At 37.0% G+C, this 16,889-nt stretch overlaps 1 protein-coding gene across 2 annotated transcripts in view; it reads right to left on the reverse strand.

Annotated features, from left to right (window-relative positions):
• The window catches only part of dip2cb (disco-interacting protein 2 homolog Cb), a 45,570-nt gene that overhangs the window by 12,540 nt on the left and 16,141 nt on the right, over positions 1-16,889 (reverse strand). For both annotated transcript variants that reach the window (XM_051861484.1, XM_051861476.1), the window contains exons 4-24: positions 15,246-15,371; positions 14,963-15,142; positions 14,334-14,468; positions 13,623-13,760; positions 13,298-13,417; positions 12,702-12,899; positions 12,519-12,610; positions 11,038-11,148; positions 10,741-10,864; positions 10,504-10,613; positions 9,806-9,908; positions 9,560-9,624; positions 9,361-9,454; positions 8,755-8,874; positions 8,535-8,649; positions 4,630-4,769; positions 4,315-4,451; positions 3,532-3,740; positions 3,327-3,441; positions 839-1,040; positions 650-750 (exon numbers count right to left, since the gene is read on the reverse strand). In XM_051861484.1, coding sequence (XP_051717444.1) covers positions 650-750; positions 839-1,040; positions 3,327-3,441; positions 3,532-3,740; positions 4,315-4,451; positions 4,630-4,769; positions 8,535-8,649; positions 8,755-8,874; positions 9,361-9,454; positions 9,560-9,624; positions 9,806-9,908; positions 10,504-10,613; positions 10,741-10,864; positions 11,038-11,148; positions 12,519-12,610; positions 12,702-12,899; positions 13,298-13,417; positions 13,623-13,760; positions 14,334-14,468; positions 14,963-15,142; positions 15,246-15,371 — 2,735 coding nt within the window. The remainder of the gene's footprint in view (positions 1-649; positions 751-838; positions 1,041-3,326; positions 3,442-3,531; positions 3,741-4,314; positions 4,452-4,629; positions 4,770-8,534; positions 8,650-8,754; positions 8,875-9,360; positions 9,455-9,559; positions 9,625-9,805; positions 9,909-10,503; positions 10,614-10,740; positions 10,865-11,037; positions 11,149-12,518; positions 12,611-12,701; positions 12,900-13,297; positions 13,418-13,622; positions 13,761-14,333; positions 14,469-14,962; positions 15,143-15,245; positions 15,372-16,889) is intronic.

Raw genomic sequence — 16,889 nt, forward strand, 5'->3', positions numbered from 1 at the left:
AACGGTATACTGCTGCAAACGTATTTCAAACTTGTTTTCCCCTAAGAGAAGAATGAAGAAGAACTTTGCCGTGAGTATATCAGATGCTGAGAGGATCTCATGTGGAGCAGCATTTACTGCAAATTGAGCCGCTTTGAGACACTGAAAATACTGGATCACAAGTCGCTTGCATGTAAATGAACACAGTGCTGCACTTCACTCTGAAACAAGCAGCTATTTTTTTTTTTTATTAAATCGTAGCTGTTCTTACAGCAATTTTTATTCTGTTTAACTCTTCAGCCCTAAGAGATCTTGGTAACACTTTACAATAAGGTTCATTAGTTAAACATTAGTTAATGTATTAACTAAAATGAACTAACCATGAGCAATACATTTGTTACTGTATTTACTAATCTTCGTTAACGTTAGTTAATGAAAATACAGTTGTTCATTGTTTGTTCATGTTAGTTCACAGTTTATTAACTAATGTTAACAAGATGTATTAGTAAATGTTGAAATTAACATTAACAAAGATTAATAAATGCTGTAGAAGTGCAGTTCATTATTAGTTCATGTTAACTAATATAGTTAACTAATGTTAACTAATGAACCTTATTGTAAAGTGTTACCGAGATCTTAATCTCTGTAGACGCACAAACTCTGAATTTACCTGCTCATTGTCCTCCATGTGACTCAGGTCTCGTCCGCTGGCCTGAGCCATTCGTTTTCCTGCGACAAGATTCCCCACCATCACAGAGGCAGGACCCACCTCTGCAACAAGCACACACACAATATTTACACAACACTCTCTATGTAACAAACACATCATGCTCTATAACACACACAAAGGCTTGTGCACCTGGTTGCTTCTGTCTGGGTTTGGGCAGGTTGGTGATGCAGGAGTGAGGACACATGAGGATGCTGCAGGGGTGTAGCGCCCCTTCCAGGAACAGCTGTTTAGTCTCAGACAGGTGTATTCCACCCAGAGGGGTTTTGGGAAGGGTGTTGGCAGGAACCAATGCCAGACAGTAGACCCCCACCTGATGAATCCCATCTATAGCCTAAACACACACACAGCTTTGGTCAGAGAACTCTTTATTATTAATTATTAATAACCTTAATTATATAGTTAATACATTGAAAAAGCCAGAGGTATGACTTTAAAGCCTTAAATGAATTTAATTTCGAGGTTCACTTTAAGTACATATATTTATAAACAAAAATTTACATTTATATTTAATCATTTAGCAGATGCTTTTATCTAAAGCGACTTACAAATGAGGAGAACGATAGAAGCAGTTAAACCAGCAAAAGGGCAACAATATGCAAGTGCCAGGACAAGCCCCAGTTAGTCTAGCACAGTACATGTAGCAAGGTGTTTTTTAATAGAAAAAACATGTAGGATAGAAATAGAATATAAAGTGTTAGTATTAATGTGTCAAGTGTTGAAGAAAAAGATGCAGTTTCTTTAAAATGGCTAAAGACTCAGCTAAAGCTGCTCAGGTTGAGTTAGGCTGGTCATTCCACCAGCAGGTAAAAAAAAAAATAAAAATACACTAGTGTTCAAATGTTTGGGTAAGTTTTTTATATATATATTTTTGTAAGAAGCAACTTATGTTCACAAAGGCTGCATTTTTTTTTTCTTTTTACCAAAAATACAGTAAAAAAATATAGTACAATTGTGAAATATCGCTACAATTTAAAAAGAACTGTTTTCTATTTAATATATTTTAAATGCAATTTATTCCTGTGATGGCAAAGCTAAATTTTCAGCATCATTACTACAGTCTGTCACATGATCCTTCAGAAATCATTCTAATATGTTGATTTGGTACTCAATAAACATTTCTTATTATTATCAATATTGAAAACAGTTGTGCTGCCTAATATTTTTGTGGAAACTGTGAAAAAAAAAAAATGTTTTCTGGGTTCTTTGATTAATACAAAGTTCAAAAGTAGATAATTTATTTGAAACAGAAATTTCTATAACAATGTAAAAGTCTTTACTGTCACTTTGATCAATTTAATGCATCGTTGCTGAAAAAAAGCATAGAGAATAAAGAATAACGTTTCTTTAAAAAAAATAAATAAATAAATCTTACTGACCCCAAACTTTGGAACTGGTAGTGTTCATTTAAAGATGTATTTTGTACAGTAACATGTATAAATTATTTTTTTTTTTTAAATAATTTATTAATAGCATTGGAAAAGTTCACATTTAAAATTACAGAATACAAATTTCTAGGGCTTTTCACACTTTTTCACACTTTAACCCTGGGTTAATCAAACCCTGGGTAAATGGAATCCTGGGTTATCTTGCTTCATGTTTCACACTGCTCATAATTTATCTGGGACTATAAAGGTAAGAATGAAACAGTCTCTTCTTCATTCAAATTGTAGCTTTTTCTCTCAGCATTTGACAATTTTCCTCTCAAACACTGAATTTACTGTTTATATACAATGCGAGGTGTTTTCGTGACTATCCAAAGTACGTGAATATGAGGCACACGATTGGTTGTCTGTTGCTAACCGTCTTGCTGTAACATTCTAACACCGTAGCGTTTCACACTGTACAAGTTTGGCACCACAATGCGGGGTTAACACCGCAAAAGTGGTGCTAACACTGCTCCGGAGCAGGGTTTCATAACCCCAGGTAAAAAGAGGTGCTAACCCTGCTTCTAAATTACAAGTGTAAAATGTTTCTTTACCCGAGGTTAAAAGCGGTGTTTAGAACGAATATAACCCAGGGTTAAGCGCAGTGGGAAAAGCCCTTCTGAAAATTCTAAATCTTAAAGGGATAGTTCACCCAAAAAAGAAAATTGTGTCACCATTTACTTACCCTCAAGTAACCAAATAGATCTCACCCCCCATTTACTACCATAGTAGGAAAAATAAATACTATGGTAGTCAATGGGGGGCGAGATCTGTTTGGTTACTCACATTCTTCCAAATATCTTCTTTTGGGTTTGGCAGAACAAAGATTTGGAACAACTTGAGGGTGAGTAAATGATGACAAAATTTTCATTTTTGGGTGAACTATCCCTTTAAGTTAAAGCTTCTGATTTAGGTAAAGCCTATGTCTGTTGTGACTTTGGCTCTAGAAATTTTACAAGCACATCAACAGCTGCTCTGTATCAACCACTCAAATAATATGACATTATAAACGAGTATTACAGTTTACAATGAAGCATTACAGTACGCCCAGACCCGACAGACAGACGACACAAAAAAAGCATAACTGTATCTGTAAATTAAACATTAAATATGGTCTTCTTAGCTGTGAATTTGTTGCTTAATACAAAAAAATGCAAAATTTAAGCCTCAATCTTGGTTAAGTGTGTGTGTACCTGCAACACTCGGCTCATCCACTGGTAACTTTCTTCTTCAGTTGAATCTGGTCTCTGTTCTGCTACCAGCACAATCCTCTCATCATACAATACAGTCACTGAGAACACCACCGTCCTACAAACAGTGAGCAGAGATATAGTAATCAAGATTCTCTCTAGAGTAGTACTGGTTGGTTATTGTTTTGGTCTCCATTTTCATACATACCTTCCTCTATAGATAAACTTCATGGGCTCCACAGCGAGAGCGGTTGCAATGATGTCATCAGCATTGTGTTTCCTTCCCCCGACCTGCATCAGTCCTTCCAACGTACCAGAGATGAAGATCATCCCGCCCGGACCCACAAACCCCAGCAGACCTGACCTCACGAACACGCACTCGCTGACCAAACCACCGTCACATGCCACCGGACACACCTGCACCACAGAGACACACACATATGTGACCCTGGACCACAAAACCATTCATAAGTCACACAGGTATATTTGTAGCAATAGCCAACAATACATTGTATGGGTCAAAATTATCGATTTTTCTTTTATGCCAAAAATCATTAGTATATTAAGTAAAGATCATGTTCCATGAAGATATTTTGTAAATTTCCTACTGTAAATATATCAAAAAATTATTTTTGTGAGTGGATATGCATTGCTAAGGACTTCATTTGGACAACTTTAAAGACGATTTTCTCAATATATATATATTTTTTTTTTGCACCCTCAGATTCCAGATTTTCAAATAGTTGTATCTCGTCCAAATATTGTCCTATCCTAACAAACCATACACCAGCTGATAGTCAAGGTAATTAACTAACTAGACCAGCTTGAACCAGCTAATTACTGGTTCAATTACTGGCTAATTTCTGCATCCTTGCTGAATAAAAGAATTATTATTTTTTTTTTTAAATGTACTGTGACCTCTTATGAGTGGTACTTTTATATATTAACAGTGAAATTTAGTGGATATGCAGTCTATAGTGTATTTTCACACCTCAAATGTGTTCTTGCTCATTCCTGTAAGCCCATAATATGACATCCCCGTGGCAGCAGACGACACGCAGATCTCTCCAATCTCATCGGTTTTACACAGCTGAGGAACGCCCTCCGGTTTAACAACGCACACCATTGCTGTGAGGGACGGAGAAAAGTCAGTTTTACAAGAACCATAAAGTCGTTTGATGAGGTCTGCGGTCACATGAGGAAAACAGCGCAGAACTGCTCTAGACTGGTTTGTGAGGTAGATGTTGGAATTGAATCAAAATGCTTTGGGGATGTTCATTCGTTTATGTTCTCATAATCTCTGTACCTCCTGGCATGGCTGTGCCCACATCCTGTAGCGTGAGTACAGACAGCTTCTCTCCTGTGTCCACTCTGATGACCCCATGACTCAGATTCGTCATACTCAGGACCCCTCGGCCTGCTGGCTTAGAGCTGCCCTCCTGAGGCCTGACAGAAAACACATGCATACAAACAAATGAAAGAATAAACATGTCCATATGTGTCGCTAGAATATTATGTTACCATAGACACAATATTTTCCAGATTCATAAACAATATGGAATTGTGTGGTTTGGCTCCCTGGAGCTGCAAAAGCTCTACAACCTCTGACAAAAGAGATTGCTGAGTTTGAGTGGCTGCAAAAGATATTACTTGGCATTCCCACAGACTTAAAAGTTTGTGAAAGTATTACCATTGTTTCGTTTTTCCACCAAATTCTTTTGCATCTGCACCCAAAAAAATTTCATTGAATGTGTCACCAAAAGAGTGTAACATATGCAGCCTCATGGTATTTCTATGAGATTCAACTAACATACACTGCCATTCAAAAGTTTGAAATTGGTAAGACTTTTAAATGCTTTTGAAAGAAGTCTCTTATGCTCACCAAGGCTGCATTTATTTGATTAAAAATACAGTAAAAACAGAAATATTGTGGAATATTATTACAATTTAAAATAACTGTTTTAAAATATTTTAAAATGTAATTTATTCCTGTGATGGCAGAATTTTCAGCAACATTACTCTAAATCTTCAGTGTCACATGATCCTTCAGAAATCATTCTGATATACTGATTTTGTGATGAAGAAATATTTATTATCAAAGTTGGAAACTGTTGTGCTGCTTAAAGGGTTAGTTCACACAAAAATGAAAACTCTGTCATTCCACATCCGTAAGACCTTTGTTCATCTTCTGAAAACAAATGAAGATATTTTTGATAAAATCCAAGAGCTTTCTGTCCCTCCATAGAGATTCTACGCAACTACCACTTTCAAGGTCCAGAAAGGTAGTAAAGACATCATTAAAGTACTCGATGCAACTCCAGTGGTTTAAGCTCAATATTATAAAGCGATGCGAGTGCTTTGTTTGCGCAAAAAAAAACATAATTTACCACTTTATTTACAAAATAATATTATCCAAAGTGTGTTCACACAACAATGTCAGCTCTCGTGAACACTCGCACATGGGTGTTGTGTTGATGTGAGATACTGAACACAACACGTATGCGTCGTGATCATCTCATGAACGCGCATTGCAGATCAATATTCTCATAAATAAAGTAGTAAATTATGTTTTTTTAATTTGTGTTCCGAAGATGAACGAAGGTCTTGCGCATATGGAACAACACGAGGGTGGGTAACTAATGACAGAAATTTCATTTTTGGGTGAACTAACCTTTTAATTTTTTTGTGGAAACCATTATAGATTTTTTCAAGATTCTTTGAAGAATAGAAAATTCAAAAGAACAAAATTATAAATGTGCTTACAATCAATTTAATGCATCCTTGCTAAATAAAAGTATTATTATTTTTTTTTTGTTTAAATTGTACTGAAGCCAAACTTTTGAATGGTAGAGTACAAGCCAAAAAATGTCCAAAAATGACAGATGAGTCTCTCCATAAGTGTCCCTGTGGTTCTATGACATCCTCACTGTGCTTTTTCGACAACTTTAAATAAGCTAAGATGCATCATAGTCACGGTGTGCAGGTCTTTACTACTAGGCCCGTTCACACCAAGGATGATAACTATAAGGGAAGCGATAAAGATATGGTTCTAAAAATCTTTCTAAATATAAAAGGAATAACAGAGTCCACACCACAACTGTAACGATAACTGCACAGATAAATTATATTGTTGAAATCTCTTTCAGAACGATTTTTTTCCAGCTGATGAATTATAAAAATATTGACAGCTAATCAGAATCCATAATGCTTTAAAGAGCTTGAGCATTTAAAGTGGCAGACAACATAACTGGAGTGATGACATAACTGATAGCTTACAATAAACAAAACTATATTGTGTGCTGGTGTGGACCAGTGTTGGGTGTAACGCATTTCTAAGTAACATGTTATTGTAATTAAATTACTTATCCATTGGAAAAGTAAAGTAAGGTAATTTAATTTTTAGGTAATTTAATTACAGTTACTTATAATGTACTTGTGTTACATACTGTAAATTAGTTCAACACTTCTGTTTAAATCAATAGGCTATTGAATTTAAAATCTAAATTTGTCGTCCAAAGGTAAAAGTGAACGCTGCCTCTTTAAAATCGTTAGCTGTAGTGCAGTTGCGCGTGAGTTCGCAACTTTGAACTTTGCGTAGTCACTGTCTGAAGATGTCGGCAGAAGTGAGTGGCTGTTTTGCAGAATGGAAATATTCCTATTACTTCACATTTTTGACACAGGTAGGCAAGAACATTACGGTAAAATGTAAGCTATGTCCCAGGGAGAAAAACCTACTCGCGCGCTCTCTCAGAGACGGTCTTCAGTCAGTGCGCTCTCAACCAAAGCGCACACACATAGCCGCCTCTCGCGAGTGTCAGATTTTCGCGGGTTATTACACATAAACTTTCAAATACACACACAGTTATGTCAATATGCCCGTCTTGGCGTTGTTTATGTGAATGTGAACAGCATGTGCTACAGCATATTGTCTCCGTCCATTAGGTCTTAGTAACAGCAGCCTTTAAAACATGCTACAGTCTACTATTGGTTGTCTAAATGATAATCAAACAACAAAAGAAAAGCTTTAATAAGGATTAATCTATATTCAATTTATACAGTTATGACTATGCAGAGTTATTTTATATTTGATTATTCAATTTCTGTGGTATTTTTACTTACTACTATTAGACTAACCTGAAAAAATTATATAGCATTGTTTTATTTGTATCTTTATATATTTTTACCGTGGTATCGACTTTGGTATCGAGTATTGTGCACTTTTGGTGGTATCGGTACCGACTACTAGATTTTTGGTATCATGACATCCCTATTTGTTACTAACATTTTTTTTAAGTATTATAGTATGTTTTAATAAAGCTAAAATGTTTTAAAAAGCTAAAAAAATCTAAACTAATCCATGTTTGACTCATATTTAAATTATTAAAAGACTTTCCGTTTTTATTGTCTATCCTGTCAAGGTTTATAAGGATTTTAAGAAGTAGGCTAATTAGTAATGAGTTTAATTACTTATTGAGTAATTAAATTATTTTTCAGACAGAGTGATTAGAAAAGTATTTAAAATACAACATTGATGATGTAATTAGTAATTAATTACTTTTTTGAAGTAACTTACCCAACACTGGTGTGGACACTAATATAGTTATCGTTATTTTTCTTGGTGTGAATGGGACTTAATAAACGCTTCAACAGATATTCAACAGTTTTGTTAGAGAAATTTGAGTGTGATCTGTGATCACATTTTGTACATCCCATTTTGCACTTTGGGTAGTATCTGATTTCAGCTTTACCAGCCTCTAAATGGCACATATAAAAGTGAAGAGTGGCTGAAAACTTTACACATCGGTCAGGCAGCCTTTTTTGTTTATTCGGGCAATTCTTGGCAATGCGAACCAGACTTTATGGGGATATTGAAAAGTCTGGCTACATGAGAGTAATATCCGTCAGCCTATGATAACAGCATTTAAACTTAGACCACACACATACACAATTAAATGTATTTTAATTAAGTGAAAACTGCTTGGTTCTTAATCAAACATTTCATATAACATGAAAATCTGAGTCAGATGTACTTCTTAATAGTTCTGTGTGTATGAATGTGCGTAGGCCTGGTTATGTTGTTTGTAATGAGTAACCACAAAAGACAGAACCTCCCATTTTAATGTGTTTAAACTGGAAACAGATTCCTGAGTACAAGAATGACGTTTGCACATGTGTGCCTCCAGGGCAAAGAGAGTGTGAGTATATTTATACCTCCTCACAGCTACAGTTAGGGCCTCGGGGGAGCCAGCACAAGGGCATATGACCTCTGACCTCAAGCCCATGTTCTGGAACACGTTTAGGAATGCGTCACAGGAGGATATAGACCCTGGGAAAGACAGACAGAGAGAATTACTGTATGTACTTTACGTAAAGGCTTGATTCACAAAGTAACACACTCACAGGCTTTGATTCATCACTAACACACACTCACAGGGGTTTGATCCATCAGCGATCAGCAGCATTCTCAGTGAGCTCATGTTGGTGTCAGTCTGGTCTTTGTGGGACATTAGAGCCCAGTGTAGATCTCTACTCTTTACACATGCCACCTTAGCTGCACACACATGTAAAGAAAGTAATTATTGAACAGAATGATTATGTGTGACAGTGTGTGCACTTGTTTTATATAGCAGACCTCGCTTTTGATACTGTACATGATCTTTAAACACGTAGGAGATGGGAAAACTTTCCAAAAAGCCTGGAGACCAAAAGTCTGTGTGTACAGGTTTATATTACATTGTGGGGACCAAATGGTTCCCACAAGGATAGTAAAACCTGAAATCACCTACATTGTGGGGACCAGCCAGCAGTCCCCATGGGGAAAATGGATTAATAAACATACTAAATGATGTTTTTTTGAAAATGTAAAAATGCAGAAAGTTTTCTGTGATGGGTAGGTTTAGTGGTAGGGGTAGGGTTAGGGGATAGAATATACAGTTTGTACAGCATAAAATCCATTACGTCTATGGAGAGTCCCTACAAGGATAGTAAACCAGACAACTATGTATGTGTGTGTGTGTGTGTGTGTGTGTGTGTGTACCTTTGTACTGGCAGACTTTCTGGATCCAGGACAGAGGATTCACCTTCATAAGTGCATATGGAACACTGACCACATGTAACATATTCAACACGCTCTACAGAGAAAAAAAAAAAAGTAAAGAAATCAAAAAGATCAAGTGTAGGCTAAAAAAATCATCTGATAAATGACAACATACAGTAAATGGAGTCACTGATATTACCGTTTGAACACTGTGCCAAAGGCCGATGCCCTTCTTAAAGTCCAACACATTCACCATAGTCTCAGCTGAAATGCATCACACACAAACCATTCAGAAATAAAGTCATACAGGTTTGGAACACCATGAGGCTGAGTAAATGAGGAAATATCAGCAGAAATATCCCTTCAAGAATCAGAATTGTGTGATATTCGTGTGCTTTTAAGTGTGTGTAATTGTGTTTTGTACATGTAGTTGTGTGTATCTTACCCTCACTGTATCCGCAGGTATGCGCAAGTGTTTGGCAGTGTTTGAGCATTGCCATCCTTGTCACAGTTATTCCCAACACACTCCCATCTTTACAGGTCTTATACTGTCAATCAACCACAAAACACGGCCACTCTCATTATAAATGCAATGAGATCATTGTATTGCTAATGGACTACAAAACACACCCCCTTGCATATTATGCAGCCTTGAACTTGGGAAGGTGTTATATAAATAAACATTTTAACAAATTATATTAAAAATATATTTTAATATATATACATATACAATATATATTTTATGTATACACATTCAAAAGTTTGAGGTCTGTAAAGTCATATGCTCACCAAGGCTGCATTTATTTGATCAAAAATACAGTAAAAACAATAATATTGTGAAATATTTTTACAATTTAAATATTTTCTATTTTAAAAATGTAATTTATTACTGTGATGGCAAAGCTGAATTTCAGCATCATTACTCCAGTCTTCAGTGTCACATGATCATTCAGAAATCATTCTAATATGCTGATTTGTTGCTCAATAAACATTTCTTCTTATTATCAATGATGCAAACAGTTTAATCTTACTGACCCCAAACTTTTGAACATTAGTGAAAAAATATGATCATAAATTAAATAAAATATGGTATATTAAATCAAAATCAAAATGAATTAGACACACAATTACATGGTGTGTTACCTCTATGTATGCTGTGTCATTGTTAGCGTCTTTAATGAGTGGAAACCACTCTCGTGGGGGTTTAGATAAATGTTTGGAGTCAGTCAGCACCCAGAGCAACTTTGGCCAGCCTGAACATACACACACATAAAATGGTAAGGATAAAAACACGCATATTGTATATCTATAATACATACTGTTCCTCTATGGAAAATCATGTGCAGGTGGTTCTAGCAAATATTGTGATATCTCTGATACCTTTGAACTGCATGACATCACCACTAGCACACTTGGGAAGACCTTTCTGACATGCATCGCTGGTCAACGCCACGGCAACTCCACAGCTACCCAACAGGAAACCAATTTGTTGACTACCAGCATCCTTTGAGGGGAGAGAGCAGGAGGGCACACCTCAGGCAATTTTACAAACAATTCTTCGTTATTTTGGTGAGCTATTCTTTTAATAATGATGACTAATTATTAGATCTTCTGAATATGTGCAGTCCTGCCTAACCTAATGTAATACTGCTGAAAAAAATTTGCAGTAGAAATTACCTTCTTTGTAAGTGGTACTTCAATTGGGACAGGAACAACTTCAGCCAAGAGACAGCCATAAAACGCCACCATGAATGCTGCTGGGTCATTATTGGGGTAAACCAAAGCTACCTACATTAACACATACACATCATCTTCATTCTTCATCGGTTCTTAAATATATGTCTGTATTAGTGATTAATATCTTTATAACGGAGTCATATACACACTGGTACTACCTTTCAAAAGTTTGGGGTCGGAAAGATTTTTTTAAATGTTTTTGAACATTAAAAACTTTAAGTCTCTTATGCTCACAAAGGCAGCATTTATTTGACAGAAATACAGTAAAAACAGTAATATTGTGAAATATTATTACAATTTAAAATAACTTTTTTTATATTTTAATATATATTTTAAAATTCTTTCCAAACAAAACAAAACCTTACTGACCCCAAACGTTTGAATAGTAGTGTAAATTATAGAACAATATACACTCACTGGCCACTTCATTAGGTACACCTGTTCAACTGCTTTTTAATGCAAATATCTAATCAGCCAATCACATGGCAGCAACTCAATGCATTTAACATGTAGGCGTGGTCAAGACGATCTGCTGAAGTTCATCAGAATAGGGAAGAAAGTTGATTTAATTGACTTTGAACGTGGCATGGCTGTTGGCGACTGACGGTCTGGTCTGAGCATTTCAGAAACTGATGATCTACTGGGATTTTCACACACAACAGTCTTTAGGGTTTACAGAGAATGGTCAGAAAAGAGAAAATATCCAGTGAGCAGCAGTTCTGTGGGCGAAAATGCCTTGTTGATGCCAGAGGTCAGAGGAGAATGGCCAGATTGGTTTGAGCTCACAGAAAGGCAACAGTAACTCAAATAACCAATCTTTACAAGCAGAAGAGCATCTCTGAATGGACAACACTCTGATAGAAAACTGGAAAAGCGTTGCCTGGTCTGATGAGTCTCGATTTCTGCTGTGACATTCAGATGGTAGGGTAAGAATCTGGCGTAAACAACATGAAAGCATGGATCCATCTTGCCTTGTATCAATGGTTCAGGCTGCATCCCTTTATGACCACAGTGTAACCATCTTCTGATGGCTACTTTCAGCAGGATAAGGCGCCATGTCACAAACTGTTTTTTTGAGTTAATTATACTCAAATGGCCAGTCATCAGTCATCAGATCTCAATCCAATAGAGCACCTTTGGGATGTGGTGGAACGGAGATTCGCATCATAGATGTGCAGCCGACAAATCTGCAGCAACTGCCTGATGCTATCATGTCAATGTGGACCAAAAACTCTGAGGAATTTTTCCAACACCTTGTTGAATCTATGCCACGAAGAATTAAGGCAAAAGGGGGTCCAACCCGGTACTAGCAAGGTGTACATAATAAAGTGGCCAGTGAGTGTATACATATAGATAATACATGTGTATACATAAGTTTATATATAAGACAATACATAAATACAAATGAACCACTCACTTACCCGGTCTCCAGGGTGGATGATTGGTTCTTGTTTGGTTCCCAATTTGTGGAGCAGGTTATAGGCCAACTTCAAACTCCTGGACCAGAGCTTACCTACAAACACACAAACAAAGAGATATAAACATGCACCCACAACCAAACAGAATTTAATTAAATGAATGTCTATGAATACATATGTGTGTACCATATGTAAGTGTGTATGGTTGTTTGGCATTGCTGTGTGTAGTGGTCAAACAGGGGGCTTTGGGTGCGATGGCTCCCCAGCGCAGAAGGGCCGCTTCTAGGGAGGAGGGGCAGTTCTTGAGTCCGTCGAGATCTTCTCCTTGTATGGGCATTGACTCCGCCCCCTCTGGGCGTGGCAGAGAGGGATCAGGCTGCTGCACTGCACATGGCAAATGTTCAGAAAAGGTTAGCAAAGCATTTGCATATTGATGAGACCAATGTTTACCTAAAAAATTCTTCTTCAATAAAATTGTGTCATCATTTACTCGCTCTCATGACATCAAGACAAAACAAGGGTGAGTAAATGATGACAGGATTTTAATTTCTCTGTGAACTATCCCTTTAAGCACTTCACCTGGATCTCTGCAAAAATAGCTAGATCAAATTAAATTGTTCTGTGCAGGGTGTGGAGCGTTTAATCTGAGAGTAATGAATTTCAAGACCTTTGACCCTAGTAACTATGGAAGTGTAAGTATTTCTGTGAACTGGTGCAGGGTATTCAAACATCTATAGTTGAAATCAAACAATTAGGCACAAAGAGAGGGGAAACATTTGAACCTTCCAGAAGTTCTTCAAAGTCCTCCACAAAGAATTCTCTCAGGGGTCTTCGCTTGGGTCGCTTCAGTGTATTAACTAGCTGCTGGATCTTTGCCGACACACGGCTACTGACAGGCACACCTACATTTAAGAATATTTGCAATTACACTACAAATACAAATTCTCACAATGGTGTTTTCTCATTCTCACATTTTGATTAAAATTAAATGATTCATTTAATTCAATGCACATAGAATAAAGTTTACAAATACAACAAATAGATGCCAAACTTGATCAGTTCAGAATAAACACACATTTAAAAACAAACCTCTGCACACACACTCACCATCTCCTGTCTCCATCAGTTCAGCATTGCCATATTTGGGAGGGGGCCTGGTTAACATGGCGACCTGTGGGCGGTGAACAAAGATGGGGGCAGGGTCTGGCATGTAGCTGGTGATGTCAGGAGGGGCCGACAGACTGTCTGCAGTACACAAACAAACATGTTAACTCATCAGTGTAGTAAAATACATCATAACCATTTACCCCAATAAATGCGATGGCTTGTTATCAGTGAGATGCAAAAGTGCATGCAGATAAAATAAAGATGTATACATATCAAACAGTGCTGAGGAAGTAAACCTTTTAACTAGAATCAAAGGCCATTATTGACATTGATATATAATATGTTGATAAAATACACAAGTGCACACACACCAAAACGTAGCTTTGTGTGCTGTCATCTTAAAGGGATAGTTCACACAAAAATTCACGTCATCATTTACTTGCCCTCATGTCGTTCCAAATCTGTATGACTTTCTTTCTTCTGTAGAACATAAATGAAGATATTCTGAAAAACGTTGGGAACCAAACAACATTGGAGCCCACTGACCTGAGACATTTCTCAAAAACATTTCTTATAGTCAACAGAAGAAAGTAAGTCATACAGTTTTGGAACAACATATGTGAGTAAATAATGACAGCATTTTCATTTTTGTGTGAACTAACCCTTATATGTCAGACAAGTCTTTGGCCAAAAGAATCATGAAATACTGACCCTCAGAATCCAGAGACGACCATGGGCGATCTGATTGGTAGTCATTGGAGTGCTTGCCAACTATTCCATTCTCAGCAGAAACACCCATTTCTCTTAAGCCCCGCCTTTTCAGAGACAGATGAGACATCGGACCAACTAGGGGGAGAAATTAAAGGAGAGAACGGAAGGCTAAACTACAGCATTCATATTAGCAGTATATTTTCAAGTAAATAACTCTTTTTAATATGTGAGAAGCTGATTGGCTGATGTGAGTTGAGTGTGAAGAGCTGATTGGCTGAAATTGGTTTGGCAAATAGAATTGATTGGCTAAAGTGAGCTGAGGGCAAGGATATGACTGGCATAAGAAGCCAACTGGCTGAAGTGAGATCTTGATAAGGGAATGAAGTTTAAAAGAGACCCAGATCAGATGCAAAAACATTCTTATTTCATATGAAGTGAGTTGAGCGTGAGCAGCTGTTTGGCTTGTTTTTCCTGTCTATACGCTAGCAACAATATTCAATCTGTGCCAGATATTTTTAAAAGCAAAATTGGAGTTGGTTGACAGTGGCCTAAAGACTAATTTATCACATTACAAATTCTCAGTATTTGTGTTTATTTGCTGCCATGTGAGTATATGCATGCATTCTTACTGCCGTATGAGTGCATGCTGGTCTCTGCGAGTCGGGCTGCGTTGGCAGAGCTGTTGCTGTGCGACGACGATGACGATGATGTTGAAGGTGAGCCATGGAGAGCTCTGCTGATCCAGGAGTCCACGCTGACACCCCCCGCCCTCCCCAGAGACCCCTCAGCGTCAGAGCCAGAGGACGAGTCTGCAGAGACACAGAGAGAGAGAGAACAGTCTCACACACACACACACACACACACACTTACTCACTGGCTCTCACACACACAAACACAGGCACATACACACACCTGGAGGTGTGTATGTGTCCATGGAGGTTTGACCGATGAGCGACCGCCGCTTGGATGGTAACAGCACAGCCATCTTTCTCTCACTGTGTCGCTCCAGCGCAGCCTGAACAGCTTCTGAGTGAACATCTGAAAGAGAGAGACCGAGTTTTTATACATACATATACAGTGCATCATGTTGAAAAGCTTCTTAAGTTTATGTATGTGTGTGTGGAATAAAGTTCAGTAGAGTTGCTCTTTTTCTAGCCTGTTCTGAGATTTATTTAGGGAGATTATTTATTCAGTGGTTTGTCCACACAGGAAATACTGTCACTGGCACAGATTACATCTAAACCCAACCACATATTCTGCAAAGCTGAAATGTATTTATTAAAAAAGATGCAAAAAAAGTCTCGAAAGATATTCATTCATACTTATATTTTGAATTATATTTAAATTTTTAATGTATATATAGTTTTATTTTAATATTATAGTATATTTTTATATTTTAAAGGTAAATGAATGTAATAAAAATACATGTACTTCAGAATGTTTTCATTAAGGGGCGATATTTGTTCCCTTAAATTGACTTCCATTGTAAGTGTTAATTGTCTTGCTGTCAATGGAGGCCTCACTGAGCCATCGGACTTTATCAAAAATATCTTAATTTGTGTTCCGAAGATGAACGAAGGTCTTACGGGTGTGGAACGACATGAGGGTGATTAATAAATGACATAATTTTCATTTTTGGGTGAACTACCCCTTTAAGCCAAATGCCCAAAAAAGCCAAAAAAGGTAAAACAACGATGTCAGACGATTTTGAAGTTGGAGAAGAAAATTGGAGAAGAGTTTTTCGCCCTACCACGGTACTTCCGCAGTGTAAGACAAGCATTTGTGGTTAAAAAGTATATACATTTTTATTTTATTTTTTTTGACCGATCGTTTCGCTAGACAAGACCCTTATTCCTCGTCTAGGATCGTATAGAGCGCTTTGAAGCTGCACTGAAAAATCCTGGAATGTTTTCCTCAAAAACCTTAATTTCTTTTTGACTGAAGAAAGAAAGACATAAACATCTTGGATAATATGAGGGTGAGTAAATTATCAGGAAATTTAAATTTAGAAGTGAACTAATCCGTTAATAATAACCTCTTGTTTATTGAACTTTTGTATTAAATCACTATCATATTTTAATTGTGCTGATATTCGGAAAAAAAGTCTCTCTTGCTTGTGTGATATTGCTTAACTATATCATATGTTATTAAAGGGGTCATGAATTGAGAAATCAACTTTTCCTTGAGCTTTTGATATATAAGAGGTCATCATACTATAAGAATATCCTGTAAGTTTCAGAACTGAAAACTTCCTTGTTAGTCCAATAAAATCTTTTATTGACACCAGGCCCATCGAACGACTGATCCTGGAATGTGCCTATCTATGACATAGATAGGTGAAACCCTGCCTCCGCAGAAGAAACCAACGCCTACTTCATCAGTGCAACATTAGCCCCGCCCACTGGCGTGTTAGTGAGATAAGGAGGAGAGGAGAGCGATACATCAGGACAAAAATAGCATTACCTTTCAGAGGATCCTAATGCTAGAAATATGGTTATTTATTTTTAACAATGTGAATGTCTCAGCTGAGCTTTATTTATTTATATTCGGTAATCA

This window comes from Ctenopharyngodon idella, chromosome 2 (genome assembly GCF_019924925.1).
Source record: "Ctenopharyngodon idella isolate HZGC_01 chromosome 2, HZGC01, whole genome shotgun sequence".
Classification (NCBI taxonomy): Eukaryota; Metazoa; Chordata; class Actinopteri; order Cypriniformes; family Xenocyprididae; genus Ctenopharyngodon; species Ctenopharyngodon idella.